Raw genomic sequence first — 20,446 nt, 5'->3', positions numbered from 1 at the left:
ATTTAAAAGACTAATTTAATTTAAAAAATACTTTTAAAACACAACAGTAAACACCATTTTAGAAACAAGGTTGATATGATTGGAGCCCCATGTGATCTTGATTGTTGAGTTTCATAGATTGAATTGTAGTCTTGGACTATGCTTGGGCTGCTTCATCGGCAAACCTTCTAGGACCAATATATATTTTACTCATAATTATTTACCAGCTTTTTAATTCCTTATACTCTTTATATTTAAAATTTAGTGTTTATTTTCTTTTATTTTAAGGAATTTAGTCTTTTTATTATTTGAATTTAACAATATAGGTCCAATTATTATTATTTTTTTAAATTTATATTCGTTATAATGCCAATTTCTTTATTACATGGTTATCGAATAATCAGTGTAAAGTTCAAGGGTTAATTGTGATTAAAGGTTAAAGGGTTTTATGGGTGATTTCATAACTTGGAATCAGATGTATGTTAAATGAGATTTGGTTGGCTAATAAAAGAGAGGAGAAAGGGTGTTGTAAGAGATGGGAAAAACCTCAAGTTGGTGTGGTGAAGGTTAATAGTGATGGGGCCTGGGGACTAAATGAAAGAGCAGGAATTGGGGTTGTTGTGAGGAATGATTGTTGCAGGGTATGCTGGTTTTAGACAAGTTGATACTCCAATTGAGGCTGAAGCTATTGCTGTGAGAGCAAAATGGTTTTCAATCTTGTGTTATTGAAACTGACTCAGAAATTTTGTACAACGGAAAGTGTCAAGGGCCAGTTTGACGCAAACTCTTCATCTTTCTATTTTCTTATTCTTTAATTAATGGTTATTTCCTTTTGTTTTGTATTAAATATAGTCATTTATAGTTAATATTGCTGTGTATATTTCAAATATTTTACTTCTTGTGTTAGACGCAAATAGATAGTATAAAACAATATGTTAACCTTAAAAGAAATTAAACTTATTATTTGATAATGCTGATCTGCCAGCTGAAACTTCAAACTGCATTGTCTTGTCAAATGCAAATATGGTAGAACATGTTTTGCTGGACTGGACACTGTGGGTAACTTCTCCAGTTCCCATTCAAATTGCACTGTTAAATTTTCTAGAGCAACTTGTGTCTGTTCATTGGTATAGGAATCACAACCTTACAGTTCTTCGTCAAATCAACCTTGTTCAACATTTATTGGTGACTTTGCAGCGCGGTGATGTTGAAGTTCCTGTTTTGGAAAAATTAGTTGCAGTCCTTGGGGTTGTATTGGAAGATGGGTTCCTGGCATCTGAACTTGAAAACGTGATTAGGTTTGTTATTATGTCATTTGATCCACCTGAGATGAAACCACATCATCAAATAATGCGTGAGCCCATGGGAAAGCACGTTATAGTTAGGAATTTGCTTCTGGAGATGCTTGTGGATCTTCAAGTTAATCAGAAGAAATGCTTGAACAGTGGCATAGAATTGTTTCTTCTAAATTATTGACTTATCTTCTTGATGATGCTGTTCATCCTACTAGTATGAGATGGATCATGACTCTCCTTGGCGTACGTCTGGCTTCTTCTCCCACTTTTGCTCTTAAATTTCGCACTAGTGGAGGTTATCAAGGCCTTATGCGTGTGCTTACTAGTTTTTATGATTCTCCTGATATATATTATATCTTATTCTGCCTCATATTTGGGAAGCCAGTTTATCCAAGATTGCCAGAAGTTCGTATGCTGGACTTCCATGCACTCATGCCCAGTGATGGGGGTCATGTGGAGTTGAAATTTATAGAACTATTGGAATCTATAATTGCTATGGCAAAATCCACCTTTGATAGGCTGAGCATGCAGTCAATAATTGCTTGCCAAACAGGAAATTTTTTCCAACTTGCGGCAGAACTGGAGGAAAATGCAGACATGACTGCGGAGCTTCAGGGTGAAGCTCTCATGCACAAGACATATGCTGCACGCCTAATGGGTGGGGATGCATCTGCTCCTGCCGCTACAACTGCAGTTCTGAGATTCATGGTTGATTTGGCAAAGATGTGTCCTGCTTTTTCAGCTGTTTGCAGACAGACAGAATTTCTAGAATGTTGTGTTGACCTCTATTTTTCTTGTGTTAGGTTTGTCTTGAGATACATTCTCATTATATGCTTCTAATTTTCTACAATTTTATTCGCATTAATTGTATATCTCATTATAATGCTATATTTTCTCTAATATGACTTATAAGTAATATTGTTCTGTTTGTATTTTGGCTTGCAGGTCTGGTCACACAGTGAAGATGGCAAGAGAGCGTTCAAAAGAGACAGAAGAGAAGAATTTGAATGGTTATGATGATGCTAGTTCGCAAAATGCGCCCTCTAGATTCCCTGTGGAGCAGGAACAGTCTGACAAAACTTCTATTAGTGCTGGAAGCTTCCCTTAAGCTTCAACTTCTAAAGATATGCTTGTCTCTTCAAATTCCAGTGCTGAAGATAAAGAATAGATGAAACCTAATACATCCCAAGAGGAATCGAAGAAATCATTGCTGGAAGATGTCCAAGTTACTCAGAGCAAAGATGGTGATAGTGTCAATCAGGTTACTGCCTCAAGCACAAATAAGTTCACCTGCCATAATACCGACAATCTGGCTATTCAACCACCAGATTCACAGAGTTCTGTAGCTCTTGCTAGTCCAGATTCTTGTATTTTCTCTGAGAAATTAAATTCCAAAAGCCCCCTCGCTCCTCAATCTCCCATTATTGCTCTGACTTCGTGGTTAAGTTCAACTTCAAACCATAATGAATCCAAAAATCCCATGGAGCCTTCTACGTCTATAGGTGTTGATCAATCCTTTGACTTGAAGTCTGGTTCTCCAGGATTGTTGGAGATTTGACACTCTTTAACCGGATGAAGTAAGAACTTCAACCTGGACTTTAACAGCAATGTATTATACCCGGATAGAGAATGAAGGAAAAAATGCTTGAGATTTAAGCTTTGAGCTTCTTTCAAGAATAGAGAACAGAATTTTGAAGACAAAGAAAAGTGTATGGAAGTGAAATCTGATGATTTCATTCAAAAGAAACTTTGGCTCAAAGCCATTACATATACCAGACATTAGCTGGTCAAAAATCAACAAATTCATCACCTAAATATTACCTAACTCCACTAGTTACATAGGGACTAGGTGATTTTGCTTGCACACTTAAACAAAGCTGGTAACCAGCTCTTTGACCATCAAGTTACATCAATTTGTCATTCAAAATAAACTAAATTACAAAAACATTGTTAAAAAAGTAACAAAATGAAACTGAGATAAAATAGTAGCATTAACATATTAACATCTTCAATTGCACGTACTTTACCCGGACAACATATGTGCATAAATTCTTATGTGCATGAATCTGCATGAGCTGCATGTGTTGCATGGGAACTAACTTCAACAAGGACCAACAACTACAAATACTGCCTTTCCAGTTATTCCAAAGCTTCTTCTGGAAATGGATGATTCTGGCTATGGTGGTGGCCCTTGTTCAGCTGGGGCAGCTGCTATGTTGGATTTTATAGCTGAAGTACTGGCTAACCTTTTAACAGAGCAAATAAAAGCAGCACAATTTGTGGAGAGCATCTTGGAAATGGTTCCACTATATGTTGAAGCTGAATCTATGATGGTTTTTCAAGGTTTATTTCTAAGCAGACTAATGAACTTCATTGAAAGGCGTCTCTTGCATGACAATGAAGAAGAAGAGAAAAAGTTAGATAAGACCAAATGGTCCTCAAACTTAGATGCATTATGCTGGATGATTGTTGATCGTGTTTACATGGGCGCTTTCCCTCAACCTGCTGTATTGAAAACTCTAGAATTCTTGTTATCAATGTTGCAATTAGCAAACAAAGATGGTCGAATTGAAGACGCAGCTCCTACTGGAAAGGGTCTTTTGTCTATTACAAGAGGTAGCAGACAACTTGAGGCTTACGTACATTCAGTTCTTAAGAATACAAATAGGATGATATTGTACCGCTTCCTACCATCATTCCTGATTAGCATAGGGGAAGAAGATCTCGTTTCCTCCTTCGGTTTACTAACAGAACTTACGCAAAGATCACTCACAAACTCTTCACAAGATGATCCAGGAATTGATATCAGCAAAGTTTTGCAGTTATTAGTTGCTCACCGACAAATAATATTCTGTCCAACCAATCTTGATATTGATCTAAATTGCTGTCTTTGTGTAAATTTAATTTATCTTATTCCTGACCAAACGCGAAATGTACAGAACCTGGCAATTGATGTTGTCAAGTATTTACTGGTTCATCGAAAATCTTCTCTGGAAGACCTGCTTGTCTCTAAACCTAACAAAGGACAGCGCCTAGATGTACTGCATGGTGGTTTTGACAAATTGTTGACTGGAAACTTATCTTCTTTCTTTGACTGGCTTCGGACATCTGAAGAGATGATAAATAAAGTACTGGAGCAATGTGCAACCATAATGTGGGAGCAGTATGTTTCTGGCTCAGCAAAATTTCCTGGAGTAAGAATCAAAGGCATGGAGGGCCGTCGTAAGAGGGAAATGGGAAGAAGATCACGAGATACTTCAAAGTTTGAACAAAAACACTGGGAGCAAGCGACTGAAAGGAGATATGCAGTGGAGGGGCTTCGTGATACAATGTCTACCGAGTTGAGAGTTGTCCGTTAGGATAAGTATAGGTGGGTTCTCCATGCTGAAAGCGAATGGCAAACCCATCTCCAACAACTTGTACATGAACGAGGAATATTCCCAATCCGTAAACCCTCTGCTTCTAGAGATCCTGAATGGCAACTTTGCCCCATTGAGGGTCCATACAGGATGCGCAAAAAGCTTGAGTGCTGTAAATTAAGAATTAACAGTATCCAAAATGTTCTTGATGGGCAGTTGGATTAAGTGAGACGGAGCTTCCCAAGGTAAAAAATGAGGATGGTCCAGATGTTTCTGATTCTGGTTCCAAAGCTATTTTCAATCTTTTGAATGAAATTGAACTATATGATGAATCATTGTATAAAGGATCAGATGACGTGAAGGATGTAACTTCTGTTAAAAATGGCTGTAATGATGACAAAGCTGGCAGTGTAACTGAAGCTAGTCTTCACTCAGCACTTGAGTATGGTGCAAAATCTAGTGCAGTTTCTGTTCCTATGTCGGAAGGCATACCAGGAAGATCTGAAGCTGAATTTCCTGGGCTGTCACCTTCTGTTAGGATTGATGAAATCAAAGTTACAGAGGATAAATTAGATAAGGCGCTGCAAAATGATAGTGAATATTTAATCATACCTTATTTAGAACAACAGGAAAAGATTCGATTCAGATATAACTGTGAGCGAGTAGTTGGTCTGGACAAACATGATGGTATATTTCTGATAGGGGAACTTTTTTTATTATGTAATAAAGAACTTTTACATTGATGATACTGGCTGCATATGTGAGAAGGAATGTGAAGATGAGCTCTCTGTTATTGATTTAAGAAGGATGTTACTGGCTGTATGGATTGCCTATCAAAAGCAACTTCATCCTGGGACACAACACCAAAGGCATTGATAGGGGGAAGAGCCTGGGCCTACAATGGTGGTGTATGGGGAAAGGAGAAAGTGGTTGCCAGTGGTAATTTACCTCACCCTTGGCGTATGTGGAAGCTTGATAGCATTCATGAGATTTTAAAGCGTGATTACCAGCTACGTCCTGTTGCTGTTGAGTTGTTTAGCATGGACGGATACAATGATCTCCTGGTGTTTCACAAAAGAGAAAGAGATGAAGTATACAAAAATCTGGTTGCCGTGAATCTGCCAAGGAACAGCATGTATGTAATCTAGCACTCATCTACTTTTAGTTCTGTTTTTAAGGTAGCTTTATGGTGTGGTATTAGCTACTTCTTGAAAATGAAGGGCGATATAAAGGTACAGAAAGGCTAGTATCCATTAGCCTTTCTGTTTATCCCAAGCATCTATCTTTGCCAATGACAACTGTGCCTTGCTGTGCTTATGCTTCATTATTTTAAGTGCTTGTCTTTCTTCCTTTATCTTCTGAATTTTGAAAAAGATTGTTTACTTTGTAGTTCTTTTCCTTGCATCAGGTTGGACACAACAATTTCAGGATCAACAAAACAGGAAATCAATGAGGGTGGTCGTCTCTTTAAAATAACAGCTAAATCTTTCTCAAAGAGATGGCAAAGTGGAGAAATCAGCAATTTCCAGTACCTCATGCATCTCAATACCTTGGCAGGACGTGGATATAGTGATCTTACTCAATACCCAGTCTTCCCATGGGTTCTTGCTAATTATGAGAGTGAAAATCTGGACTTGTCAGATCCCAAAACCTTCCCCAAACTTGAAAAACCAATGGGCAGTCAGACACCAGAAGGGGAAGAGGAATTTAAGACCAGGTCAATCCCAATATTTATTCAAGATCATACTATTATATGAATGATCATATTGATGCATTTGTGCTACTTTCTTTAACATGGTCTTTAAAATGCATGTATTAGGTTGTGTATCTATGCCATGCTTTACCATTGCCATTCTCTTTTATTTTTCAGATATGAGAGCTGAGATGACCCAGAGGTCCCCAAAATTTCATTATGGTTCTCACTATTCTAGTGCTGGCATTGTTCTCTTTTATCTCCTTCGCTTGCCACCATTCAGTGCGGAAAACCAGAAGCTACAGGGTTGCCAGTTCGATCATGCTGATCGTCTTTTCAGTAGCATAAGAGACACTTGGTTGAGTGCTGCTGGGAAGGGTAACACATCAGATGTGAAAGAACTGATCCACGAATTCTTCTACATGCCTGAGTTTTTGGAAAATCGCTTCAGTCTTGACTTGGGTGAGAAACAGTCAGGGGAAAAGGTCTGTCTTGGTTAAATTTTTTTAAAGTTGTATAGTATGATCTATAAATTCTTTTTTGTAATTTGCCAAATTTTGTGGTTCGTTAAGACTTACAAACTTCTCATTTTCTCTTGTTTCATATTTCCCTAGGTTGGTGACGGTCACGTTCCTCCTTGGGCTAAAGGAAGTGCTAGGGAGTTCATTCGGATGCATAGAGAGGCCTTAGAATCCGATTTTGTTTCGGAAGATCTTCACCATTGGATGGACCTCATTTTTGGATATAAACAAAGGGGGAAGGTAGGTACTGGCATTCTCTTGAAGCACATTTTCAACACTCAAACACACATTACTTGAGAAAGATGTTAAAAACTATTAAGTTTTCCGTATATTGTTGTTACGATTGACAGGCTGCTGAAAAAGCTGCTAATGTTTTCTACCACTACACATGAAGGGAGTGTGGATATAGATGCAGTAACAGATCCTTCAATGAAAGCTTCCATTCTAGCTCAGATCAATCATTTTGGACAGACACCTAAGCAACTATTCCTGAAACCGCACGTGAAAAGGCGGTCTGATAGAAAGCTTCCTCCTCATCCACTGAAGAATTCAACTCTTCTTGTTCCACACGAAATACGGAAAAGCTCTTATTCCATTACTCAGATCGTCACTTTCCAAGAGAAAATTCTTATTGGCAAGGCAAACACTAAGCTTAAACCTCGAATGTATGCCAAATATGTCGCATGGGGTTTCCCTGATCTCAGCTTGAGATTTTTGAGTTTTGACCAAGATCGACTCCTTTCAACACATGAGAATCTTCATTTAGGAAACCAAACTCAGTGTGCTGGTTTTAGCCATGATGGTCACATTTTGGTCACTGGCGCTGAGGATGGTCTAGTTTATGTTTGGAAAATCAGCGAGGAGCATCCGCGTGCCTCCAGTCGTTTGATGTTAGAGAAAGTGCTTTGTGCTCACAGATCCAAAATCACATGTCTTCATGTCAATCAGCCTTATATGTTGATCGTGAGCGGATCAGATGGCTGCACTGTTATCATATGGGACCTCATCTCCTTAAGATTCGTTTGGCAACTTCCCGAATTCCCAACATCAGTTTCTGCTGTCTATGTGAATGATTTAACTGGTGAAATTATGACTGCTGCTGGAACTCTATTTGCTGTTTGGAGCATCAATGGATGCTGTCTAGCAGTAATTAGCACATCCCAGGTGCCATCTGATTATATAATCTCTGTGACAAGCTCAACCTTCTCTGATTGGCTGGACACAAACTGGTATGTAACAGGTCACCACGATGGGGCTGATAAGGTCTGGCATATGGTTCACTGTACTGACATAGAGACGATAAGTAATTCGACTAGCGTTGGAACCACAGGAGTGTTGCCTTTGGACAAGTCACCAGAATACAGATTGCTCCTCCACAAGGTATTGCGTTTCATAAGCACCCTGTTACTTCCCTTTTCTTAACTACTGATTTGAAGCAGTTGCTGAGTGGTGATTCTGGCGGCCATTTGCTGTCGTGGAGGTTACCGCCCTGAAAGATCTTGCAAATCAGGTGTGCTAATTTTAAAAAAAAAAATACTATTGAATGATTTTGGTAAAGTACTATGGTGGCTCCTATATTAAAAATTAGATTGTATTTTAGCCCTCTACTAAAAAATAGGCAAATTAGTTATTGTACATTAAATTAATGAGTAAATTGATCATTTCTATTAAAAACTCTAGCCATTTATAAAAACTGGCATGGCTAACAAATTAACTCGACAACCATGTGTACCTCATATTAACGTATATGAAGTAGTTTTTAATAATAAAAATAGATAAAAATTTTAATAAAAGGAACAATTTACTTTTTTATCTAATGTATAGGGACTAATTTGCCCTTTTATTAAGTAGAAGGAACAAAATGTAATTCAACTCTTAGTATAAAGACCTCCATAATACTTTTACCGATGATTTTCATCTACAATATTAATTCCTAATTGTGTTAAAAACACCTTATCTTTTAACAGATTCCAATTTCTTGTAACAGAAATACAGATTCTCTTCATGATAGCATGAAAAGCCAAAAAGCAAAGACAACAAAAGCAGCTTGGATAGACTTTATAGATATTATGAAGGTAAAATCTCTTAAAACCTTGCCATATTTACAAGCATTGAGGCTTTTTTTATTACAATGCATTTGCATGGTGGCTTCAACTCTCTCCATTTTGAACGTGGGAATGACAGGCTATACGCTTTTCTCGTATGTTTTTTTTAAAAGTGGAGGATATATGGCTTTTGAAAAACATAGCCTCTACTGGGTTTGGCACGTACATAGAGATGGATTTTGCTAAATGTTTGTAATCAAGTTGTATAGCTAAGAAAGAAAAAGTGCATCGCACCCAAAATCAATTTTGCTAATGAGTGCTCTAATAGCCTTTTTTTTTTAAGTTAACTAATTAGGTTTATAATAATACCACTAAATTAAATGAACTTTTTTATAACTATTCAAACATGTATAACATTTCAGTGAAAGTTTAAATTAATCTCTCTATTATTAAATGAATTACCTTAGTTTGTGTAAAAAAATAATTCATTTATTTCCCAAAATTATTATTTTGAAAAATTTTATGCTTTTGTAAATGAGATATTTTATTGAATTTTGAACTACAAATTAAAAACAATATATCATTCTTTAATAACTCTATTAGAATTTGGCTTTATTTGTTTAATGATTCATAGATTATATTGATCCATTTAATAGCAGAGAGTCTAATTTGATCCAATCTGTATGTTCTTCACTAATATTTAACAATATTAAAAACCTAAATTTCTAAAGCTAATTTCTCATGGCATATGCTATTGCAAAATACAGTATAATTATTTCTAGCCCAAAATGTTCTAAATTTTTTTACAAAAATCATGAGACTTTAGTTTTATAAAATAAAAATTCATGTTAAATACAGTATAATTTTTTCGACGTCCGGAGCATTATTGTGTAAGAAAATAAAAACTAAAGCGCAAAAGAAATCCATAACAATGGTCACTAACATGCCTGCAAAGCTCAAGTGCTTAGAAAAGTATTATGTATTTATGAAAAGCATGCACCTACTGCCGAAATTTGTTGTGCACTACTCGGGTCATAATAAGGAAGAAAATGAGAAAGTTGAGATGCTATATGCCTATATGGGCACAGTCAAAGGTTGGCCATTGCTTATATTCTGCCGAAAGAACCCATCTTTCGAATACAATTCACCTTTTTGAAAATTAGAATTTTATTCCTGTGCCATTTCTTATTTCTGTTGAATGTTGTATCCAAAATTCTTTAAAGGGTCCCTTTTATTGTATGACAAAAAAGTTAACACATTGTGTATGCATTTCTACAATAAGATGTTTCTAAATTCTACCCAGAAATGCAAAGACAATGTTCAAGTTAAAAAACCTCTACAAATTGTCAACAAACAAAATTTAACATACCTTAGCCTAGTGTTTTGCTTATTACAACACCCAATTGTCGACTTTAGAATTGTCACTGCTTAAAAAAAAAACCCTACTAAAACTCCAAACCCATGTGAAGGTTCATATTTGAAGTTGAGAACTGGAGCCCAGATACTGACTAGCTCTGAAATTAGTCACCCTTGGTTTGGACCCTCCCAAATAATCCGACCCCATAAGATAGGCCCATTTGCTTTCCTCCGGCAACGATGCTGCGTGTACCATCCTCTCAACCTGTTTATTCATTATCTCCTTCTCCGCCACTGCGATTCTCGAATTCAAAAATGGCGTCGTACACTTTTCTTTGGCGAAGCCGATGCATTTTTCCTTAGCCGCAACCAAACAAGCTCCCATTTCGATATCTTCGCACCGCTCTCTTTCCGTTAAATTCATTGATTTCCAACCAATCAGGGATTGCCACCAAGCGGGTTTACACTTGTTGGAAGCAGTGATGGCGCACCCAATTCGTGCGCCTTCCTCGCATTGAAATATGATTTTTGATTCACAGGATTTGTAAGCAACGGCCCAAGAAGGAAGGTCTTTGAAAGCAAGAATGTATGGACCGAATGATGGGTCGTCCGAAGTTCCTGCCAGGATTGGACCACGGATTAATGGGAGGGGGTGCTCGAATTTTATGGTCGTCGAAGAAGCAGAATATTCCTCCAAGTTTTGGGGTAATAAAGGGTCCATACCTTTAAAAAACCAACTGAGAAAAAACTCAAGTGAAAATTGAAGGTCCTAGAGTGATACCAAAATATTGAACAAAAGAAAAAAAAAACCAAAATTGTAAAGTCAAATCTTTTCAAGCTCATCTGAGCATTGAAAATTCAAGCTCATTTACTAGACTCGGGCCTGACACAAAAAATGGGTTTAAAATTTTGCCCAAGTCCAACCCGAATTAAAATATTAAAACCCGACCCTAACCCGACCCGCCTGTATTAATTTTTTATATAATTTTTAAATATATATAATACATAAAAAAATACTAAAAATATCAAAATAAATATTTTCTAACAAATTCAAAATAAATTTTAAAAGATATATAGGCTTAAATAACACTAAGATAAATATAATTTAACAAGCAAATGCCTTTAAAATAATAACAAAATAACAATAAAATAAATTTTATACAATATACAAACAATAACAATAAAATAGTAACAACATAATAGCAAAATAGTAGCAAAATAGGAAGAAAATAATAAAAAAATAACATTAAAAAAAAGGAGTAGATTTTTTTTGTCTTTTTGTAAAATCCAGGCCGAGCCCCGCCAAAAATACCTTACCCGAGGCTCAGCCCGTAAAAAACGGACCTTATTTTTTGTCCAAGCCCATTTTTCAGGCCTATATTTTTGCCCAAACCCTCCCACATTTCGAGCAGGCCTTCGAGTTGGGCCGGGTGATCCGACCCACAATCAGGTCTAATCCTAGCCGGGTAGGGATAAACTCAAGCTTAAACTTAACTCTTTCTTAAAATATAATCCAGCTACTTGAGCTGATTTAAACTTTGATAAAATAGTCAAGTTACACCACAATGTTAGTTCATAAAATAGTCTAATAAATTAATACATAACCAAAAAAAAAAAGTTCACTTTTCGATGCATGTGGCACATAAAACTCTACTTCATTCTCACATATCAAACATACAAGCTTCTTCAAGAAGAGTTCCTTCAGCAAATTTTGTGAATAAAATTCCCTATAGAAGAACCCTAAAATTTAAAGATGTCTAAACTCCATATTCACTTACATACACCCTTTCAAGCTACAAGCGATGCATATCCTCTAAAACAGACCAATGCTACGAATATGATATGCATTCACCACTGTATTTATTACTAAAAAAAGTCTAAATTACAATTTAGTTAACGCATCGCGACAATCCTACTGTAACCGCAAAAACCCTAAATCCTAATTTTCACACTCAAAAACTCTTGATCTTCTTCTTTAAGGAGAAAACAAGCTTAAAATTTAACTGAAATGCTTAAACTTGGAAGGTTAAAGATAGCTATCTACTGCTCAGAAAATCAGAACGGATCAAACTGATACAGAAGAAAAAGCCTAAAAAACAAAAAGATACAGAGTATTGAAGGAAAGCAACAGTTGGGAGAGCAGCGAGTCGAGCTGAGTAAACTCGAGCTAGAGTTCGAAAATGGCAGCGATAATTACCAATTCACCGAAGAAATGACAAATCCATTGCTAAGCAACATAGAAAAGCTCCATCTTTACAGTCATAACAGGTAAATAAGTAATAAGCAAACGTTAAATACCCATCAAGATGAGGTTGGCGCTTGAAGGTTATAAAGAATTGAGATCCGTTTGTGTTTGGACCACTGTTTGCCATAGAGAGAATACCAGGTCCGTCATGAGTCAGTTTAAAATTCTCATCTGCAAGGAAACATAAACTTTAATGATTAAGTTTTGACTTGATTCATCGTAAGATACTTAAGTGCTGACATGCAAAGGCCTACCTGCAAACTTCCCTCCATAAATACTTTCTCCACCAGTGCCTGCAAATCAATTAAAGCTCTTTCCTTACAAGTCTGGGCATACATTTAGATGCCAAGCAGAGTCTGCAATCTCTCAAAAATAACAGAACAAAATTTCGATGCACTGGAATGAGCAAGCATACCATTTCCCTTTGAAAAGTCACCACCCTGTAGAAAAAAGTAAAACATAAAAAATGGAAAAGTTTAGCGCCGTTGAGTACATGCTTTTTTTCTGTAAAATTAATAGATACTAGCTCCCCTCACCTTCCCTACAAAGCAAAAAAATAAAAGTACTGAGCTTTTCTCTAATTTTAGTCACTCTGCAGACGCCCATGATGACTAACCAGTTTAATCACCAGCAACAAGCAGTAGCACCAAGGAGGTGAAAACAAGGCTCAAAAAGTTCAGGTTACAGCACTAAGATCTATCAATTAATACTCAGCAGAGAACTTACTCATTTAAAGATAACTGAAATATTTTCCTAGTGATTAATTGGCACCAAAGTTTAAGTACTGAGCTTGCTGTTTCAGATAAAGGTCATTTAGAATGATTATATATGATTAGACCAAAGAGATACATGTTTAATTGACTGCAGATACAAGAAATCTGAATCCTATCAACCGAATAAGATATTATGATAGAAAAGTAAGATGTTAATCAAACTAAAATTACAGCTTAGAAATAAAAACTTTGCATCACTGCAGAAGGTAGGACATAGGAGAAAAAAAATGAAACAAGAATCATCATAGCAAACATTCCTCTGATTAATTAAAATGATTTGTAGAAAGAATGAGTAACATACTTGGGCCATGAATCCTTTGATTATTCGATGAAAAAAAGCTCCTTTATAGTGCAAGGGTTTCCCGGTAGATTTGCCAATGCCCTTTTCACCTATGGTTTAACACAGTTCAATATAATCAAAAAGCCTGATAAACTTGTTTCCAAATGCAGACAATTAGTTTATAAGACGATAAAATTTGAAGCAGGGCTTTGTGTGATTTATCCTAGTCAAAGAAAAAATATTCATGAGATAATTAAATCTTGCACTCGTAGACTATGACACAGGAGACATTTAAAGAATCTAGAAAGACCAGAAACTAATAATTAATAGGTTTATCAATACTTATACACAGTAACAAAAAGATGACAATCAGTGCAAGCACCAAAATTAAGTCACCTGCCACTAACAAAAATATGGAACATTTTCAGGGATACCTGTACAGAGTGCCCGGAAATTCTCAGCTGTCTTAGGAACAACATCTGCAAAAAGCTGTAAATTTGGAAAAAATAACTTTGTCTTTATCCTTAAAATGAAGTTAAGACTCAGATAATTTCCAAATATGTTCCCACAAAAAACAGGGAACAAAAACGGAGTAAAAAAAGCCAGCAGCTGGTTTTTGGCTTACCTCGATAATAATTCTTTCCACCAGATCTCCACCAATTGAAATATCGAAGAATACCATAGGGTTCTTTTTTTTACTCATCGCTCCTCAAACTACAAAATAGTCAAGTTACACTACAATGTTAGTGGGGCTGAATAAACTCGAGCTAGAGTTCGAAAATGGCGGCGATAATTACCGATTCACCGAAGAAAGTATTGGCGCGTGCTGCACTTCTAGCTGCTTGCTTATGCTTAGCTTCTTTGTTGAGAAATTTGCCCTAGTGCTAGTAGTTTCGCAAATATCTCCTTCGAGCTTAACAACTATGGATGATTTTTTTGTTTTATTGTAAACTGGTACCTGAACTATATTCAATCCTCAAATTAGTCCTTAATTGTTTTTGCCAAAATGATACCTAAATTATCAATATTGTCTCAGTTTACCCCAAAAATACACAAAATTGATAGTTTATGTACCATTTTTTTATTAAAAACATTTAAGGATTCATTTGAAAATTACGTTATAGTTCAAGGATTAATTTTATGAATAAAACCATGGTTTTTAAGGTCTAATTCTGCCTTTTATACCCATGAAATTTAGTTCTTTTACGTTTGATTGGAATAATTTGATCCTTTGCTATTTTGATTTAAAAATTAAGATTTAATTAATAAATATTTTTGTTAAATTTATATAGGATTCATTTTAATAATAACAAATTACAAATCTATATATATATAATATTACAAGGTTACGAATTATTTATTTAATTTACACTTAGCTTCCTATTTTTAGATCATGTGCCTCAAGTACCCAAATGCCCAAATGTTAATCTTCTCACTATTTTGTAGGATTATAATTAATTTATATATATATCAATTTTCCATGCACATTAATTAAAATAACTAATTGAAAATATTTAAACATCAACTAGTTTTAAGCCAAGTGAGAAAATAGTTATATATTTTATAATTTAATCAATATGTGAAATTGATAAATGTTGATGAAAGATATTTATAATATTAATGATTATAAACCAAGTGAGAAAATAGTTATATATTTTATAACTTAATTAACATGCCAAATTGATAAATGTTGATAGAGAATACTTGTAATCTTAATGAATGGCTGAGATTTTCAAATGAAGAAAGTAGTAGGACTAAATTTCAATTGTTTTCAAAGTATAAAGATTAACAACAAATTTTACCAAAAAGAAAAGTAAAATTGACGAAAAACAATTTCCGATGCCGGGACTTGAATCCGGGTCTCTCAAGTGAGAGCTTAGTATCCTAACCCCCTAGACTACAACGGATTTTGTTCAGCATGAAATTAATATTTCCACAATAATAAAATAAGAAACGTTAAACAATGAAGGTTAAAATATGTCATAAATCTCTATACTCTTAGTAAATTTGGAATTTAGTCCTTGTATATTTATTTCGAGAAGTTTAGTTCCTTTACTTTTCATATTTCAAAATTCAAGTACAATTACTAACACTATTAAGATTATATTATTAAATTCATGTTCATTATAATGTTGTTCTTTTAGTTACATTGTTGCTAAGTGAGTATTTTTTTTTAATTTCAAATTATCATACTAACAAATTTAACAAATAATAATAATTGTGTCAGCAATTCAAACTAAATTTTTAAATTTGAAAAGTAGAGAAACTAAATTACTAAAACCAAAAATATAGAGACTCAATTTCAAATTTGGAAAAAAACATATCTTAACCTTAAATTAATTAATAAATAAAACTATACAACCATTCAATTCAAATCTTTTTTTATATATAAAATAAGATTATAGGGCATGTTTCTCCTGTCAATAATAGGATCCCATCAAAATATTGGTAGAGTTATTCATTGGTTGAATCAGGTTAAGTAAAACATTTAGGTCTGTTTTTTAGGTTAGGCCTGAAAAATAGGTTTAAAATTTTGCTTAAGCCCGGTCTAAATAAAAATACTAAAATTAGATTCCGACCGAACATATTAAAATATTTTATATTATTATTTTATATAAAAATAAATTTAAAAATATAATACATCAAATACACTAGAAACATTAAAATAAATGTTTCCCAACAAATGAAAAATTAAAAAAAATAATATCCTTAAATAACACTAAGATAATTGCAGCTTAACAAGTAAATACCTCTAAAATAGTAGTAAAATTAATAATAGAACAACAGTTAAACAATATCCAAACAATAACAACAAAATAGTAGCAATACGATAGCTAAATGATAGTAAAACAATAAAAAAAATAGTGGCAAAACAGTAACAAAATAGCAGTATTTTTTTTTTTTTTTTGCAAATTCGGGTCGAGCTGGGAATAGGTCGAAAAAGCTTACCCGAGACCCAACCTGTTTAGAAAATATGCATTATTATTTTTTGTCCAAGCTCATTTTTCAAGTCTATATTTTTGCTCAAATTCTCCCATTTTTTAGCCGGGCCTTTGGACTGAGACTGGGTCACCCGACTCAGTCCATAAACAAATCTAATTGTCAAGGGCATCGACATTTCAACAAGTTGACTCTAAAGAATAAGCAAACACCAGCACCTCGTCTGGTAGTAAATTAGCAATAAAAACTATTCAAACTTTCGAGATAAACTCGTCATTGAATATTAAGAGTAGATGCAATATTAAGTCAATCGCACTGCGAGAATGCTTCGTGGAAGCATCAAAATAACAAGGCAAGATAATTCAACCCTCTCATCATGGGTATGTGTCTACATACGAATTCCAAGTTCCACGACAGACTGCTCTTTTTACACTACCTACAGGTAAAACTAGAATCAATCCAAATTACCCATGGAGAGGAACTGATAAAAAAAATGGGCTTCAGCTATCTCTAGGCAGGCCATCTTGCACTGGAAGATAAAGTCGTTATAGGAAGACATTTGCACTGTCTTAATGCATATTCAACTACAAGTGCGAATAGGCTACCATCCAATGGATTTTCACATACAGAGAGTGGCACTACAACCATCAGCAAGCGGTTCTAATATTTCTTTAGCATTAACCAGTATTGTCGTTTCATGCTTTTGTCTGGAAACATGATAAACCCTTAAGAATTAAAAATTGCAAGGTACTAAACATGATTTATTATTTTTTTGAAAAGAACATTAAGGATTTTAGTAAGGATAATTCTCAATAAATCTAAACTATTATTTTTTAGATTAAAATTTTATATATAAAAAAGATTTGAATTGAATGGTTGTATAGTTTTATTTTTTCTATTAATTTAATGTTAAAATATGTCATAGGTTTTTGCATTTTTTTTAATTTGAAATTTAATTTTTATATTTTTATTTTTAAGAATTTAGTTCCTCTTCTTTCCAAATTTTAAAATTCAGTTACAATTGCTGACATAATTATTTTCTTTGTTAAATTTGTTGGTATGATATTTTGAAATTAAAAAAAAAATACTCACTTAGTAGCAATATAACTAAAAGAACAACATTATAATGAACTTGAATTTAACAAAATAATCTTAATAGTGTTAGCAGTTGGACTTGAATTTTAAAATTTGAAAAGTAAAGGAACTAAATTTCTAGAAAAGAATGTACAAGGACTAAATTCTAAATTTACTAAGAGATTTATGACATATTTTAACCTTAATTTAATTATAGTCAGACCGTTTAACGTTTCTTATTATATTATTGTAGAAAAACTAATATGTGTTCACACTAATCAAAATTTGTTGTAGTCTACGTGGTTAAGATACTCGGCTCTCACTCGAGAGATTGGGTTCAAGTCTCGGCAATGGAAACTATTTTTCGTCTTTTTTACTACATCTTTTTGAAAAAAAAATTGAAATTTAATCATTTTACTTAAAAAGTTAAAAATTAAGTCCTGCTACTTTCTTCATTTAAAGTGTACAATGTCCAAGGTTGTTATTATTATGGGGTAAACTGAGACAAAATTGATAATTTAGATATAATTTTGGCAAAAAAAAAATTAAAGACTAATTTGAGGATTGAATATAGTTCAGGTATCAGTTTACTAATAAAAAAAATCAATAGTTGTTAAGCTGGAAAAGGAGATATTTCATCCATGTTTTGCGAGACTGTAGCAAGGCTTGTGTTATGTGGAAACAATTTATCCCTGAAAGGTGTTCTATGCAGTTTTTTTCCCATCCTGCTATTAGACTGGATCATTTTAAACTTAAGGAATGAGCTTGATCTAGGCTATATAGAGGTAGAATGGCAGTCTTTGTTTGGTATAATTTATTGGAATATGTGGAAACAAAAGAACATGTGGATCTTCCAAGTGGTGGATGTCGATTTAAAGTATATTATTATTTCTTCGTGGAGTTGGGTTCGCTTTATCAAGCATAGTCTTGTTTTATTTGTTGGGTTTTCTAGGAGTCTTAGCCGTTGCAGTCAATGGAAACCTCCACCGTCAGGGTTCATTAAATTAAACATAGATGGGGTGAGATCCTCGAGTTTGGGATTTGCATCAACTGCAGTAGTGGTGAGAGATGTTAAGGCTAGATGGCTTGGAGGTGTGGGTAGAAATATCAGAAGATGTAGTGTCATGATAAATTAAACAGGGATTCAACAATAAAAATACAAGAACTTTTAGAAAGAAGTGACAAGTGATTTTCCAGAAGAACATCTTGACTGGTGTAAAGTAAAAGATCTCATATGATTCTATCAGTATTAAGAAAATCTCAACAAAAATCATTGAACAAGTTCGGATTGATGAAGTTTGGATTGATGAAAATTCAATTTATAGAGCAACTGCTTTATCTTTGTAATTCAGCTCTATTTTATTAAAAAAGAAGAAGAAGAGATATTTGCGAAACTACTAGCACTAGGCAAATTTCTCAACAAAGAAGATAAGCATAAGCAAGCAGCTAATAGTGCAGCACGCGCCAACACTTTCTTTAGTGAATCAGTAATTGTCCCTACCATTTTCGAACTCTAGCTCGAGTTCACTCAGCTCAACTCATGGCCCTCCCAACTGTTGCCTTCCTTCAATACTCTGTATCTTTTTTTTTAAAGCTTTTTATTCTGTATCAGTTTGATCCGTTCTGATTTTGTGAGCAGTAAATAGCTATCTTAAACCTTCCAAGTTTAAGCATTTCAGTTAAATTTCAAGCTTCTTTTCTCCTCAAAGAATAATATCAAGAGTTTTTAAGTGTGAAAATTAGGGTTTAGGATTTTTGCGATTACAGTAGGTTTGTCGCGATGCGTTAACTACATTGTTAAACGCTACATTATTTAGTTGTAATTTGGACTATTTTTTAGTAATAAATACAGTGGCAAATGCATATCATATTCGTAGCATTGGTCTGTTTTAGAGGATATGCATCACTTCTAGGTGAGTGAATCTGGAGTTTAAACATCTTTAAATTTTAGGGCTGTTCGATAGGAAATTTTATTCACAAAATTTGTTCAAAGAATTGTTCTTGAAGAATCTTGTATGTTTGATATGTGAGAATGAAGTAGAATTTTATGTTCCACATGCATCAAAAACTAAACTTTTTTTTTTGTTATGTATTAATCTATTAGACTATTTTATGAACTAACATTGTGGTGTAACTTGACTATTTTATCAAAGCTTAAATCAGCTCAAGTTGTAACACTCCCTAACCCCAAACCGTCGCCGGAATGAGGTTATGAGGCATTACCGAACATATCAGACAACTTACGAATAATTTATAATTAATATAACTTTCATAGTATAATATAATAATTAAGTCTCTATCTTGGACTCTCGAAGTTCAAACACGTATTAAAAGAAGAACGGGACTTGTTCGAGTATTCCAAAATTTTTTTTTTATAAAAAAATTTCGGCAGCATTTCTGCTTATTTTTACCTAAACCTCCTGCAAATTCAAACCAAAATCACCAACACCAATGTTTCACATTCATATAACTAATATTTATATCATTAACATAATTTTAACTTAATAACTATCATAGCATCATTCAAAATTGATTATAAACTTCATTCATTTAACAACTTAATGTTCATGTATCAAAATATCATGTACTTTCCTTACCATTTCATTTAACCATCTAAATCTTATAATTCATCCTTCACTACTCAAAGTAATATACATATTCAAGTGACTAAACAACACCTATGTACATGCCACATTTACCCAAAAGAAAAATATACATCACCAAGTTTGTGTTGGAGTCGAGATTGTTCTGAATGCTGAGCCGGGACACTTGATTTCTACTATCCTGCGCACGAAAACAACCGTACGCTGAGTATGAATATACTCAGTGGTATTACTATAAATCAAGACTATTTAACATTAATAAATTACAAACATCAACCATAAA

At 34.1% G+C, this 20,446-nt stretch overlaps 1 protein-coding gene and 1 pseudogene across 2 annotated transcripts; one reads left to right on the top strand and one right to left on the bottom strand.

The window, feature by feature from the left end:
* The first annotated feature begins 514 nt into the window (after positions 1–514).
* Positions 515–8,340, top strand: LOC107960842 (protein SPIRRIG-like; annotated as a pseudogene).
* A 1,765-nt stretch (positions 8,341–10,105) lies between these two features.
* LOC107959220 (peptidyl-prolyl cis-trans isomerase CYP63) lies at positions 10,106–14,489 on the bottom strand. Of its 2 annotated transcripts, none has more exons than XM_016895220.2 (8): positions 14,344–14,489; positions 14,172–14,260; positions 13,981–14,035; positions 13,568–13,656; positions 12,909–12,933; positions 12,748–12,786; positions 12,547–12,664; positions 10,106–10,985 (listed from the first exon to the last, which is right to left on the bottom strand). In XM_016895220.2, the coding sequence occupies exons 2-8, from the start codon at positions 14,247–14,249 to the stop codon at positions 10,364–10,366; spliced, it is 1,026 nt and encodes a 341-aa protein (XP_016750709.1). In that variant the 5' UTR covers positions 14,250–14,260; positions 14,344–14,489; the 3' UTR covers positions 10,106–10,363. The 2 variants fall into 2 exon arrangements, with proteins under 2 accessions (XP_016750709.1, XP_040969062.1); XM_041113128.1 differs by having other exon boundaries at positions 10,106–10,866; positions 14,344–14,457.
* Between the last annotated feature and the right edge of the window lie 5,957 nt (positions 14,490–20,446).

Source organism: Gossypium hirsutum, chromosome A05 (assembly GCF_007990345.1).
Source record: "Gossypium hirsutum isolate 1008001.06 chromosome A05, Gossypium_hirsutum_v2.1, whole genome shotgun sequence".
Classification (NCBI taxonomy): Eukaryota; Viridiplantae; Streptophyta; class Magnoliopsida; order Malvales; family Malvaceae; genus Gossypium; species Gossypium hirsutum.
Note: the sequence above shows the minus strand (reverse complement) of the source record. Positions and strands in the feature narration are given on the sequence as shown.

What these genes read in the sequence shown, in the direction of transcription:
- LOC107959220 (XM_016895220.2), bottom strand. Translation starts at nt 14,249, where the DNA reads ATGAGTAAAAAAAAGAACCCTATGGTATTCTTCGATATTTCAATTGGT. An exon ending in TGACTTTTCAAAGGGAAATG is followed by an intron (nt 12,787 to 12,908) that starts GTATGCTTGCTC and finishes ATTGATTTGCAG; the next exon opens with GCACTGGTGGAGAAAGTATT. An exon ending in TTATGGAGGGAAGTTTGCAG is followed by an intron (nt 12,665 to 12,747) that starts GTAGGCCTTTGC and finishes GTTTCCTTGCAG; the next exon opens with ATGAGAATTTTAAACTGACT.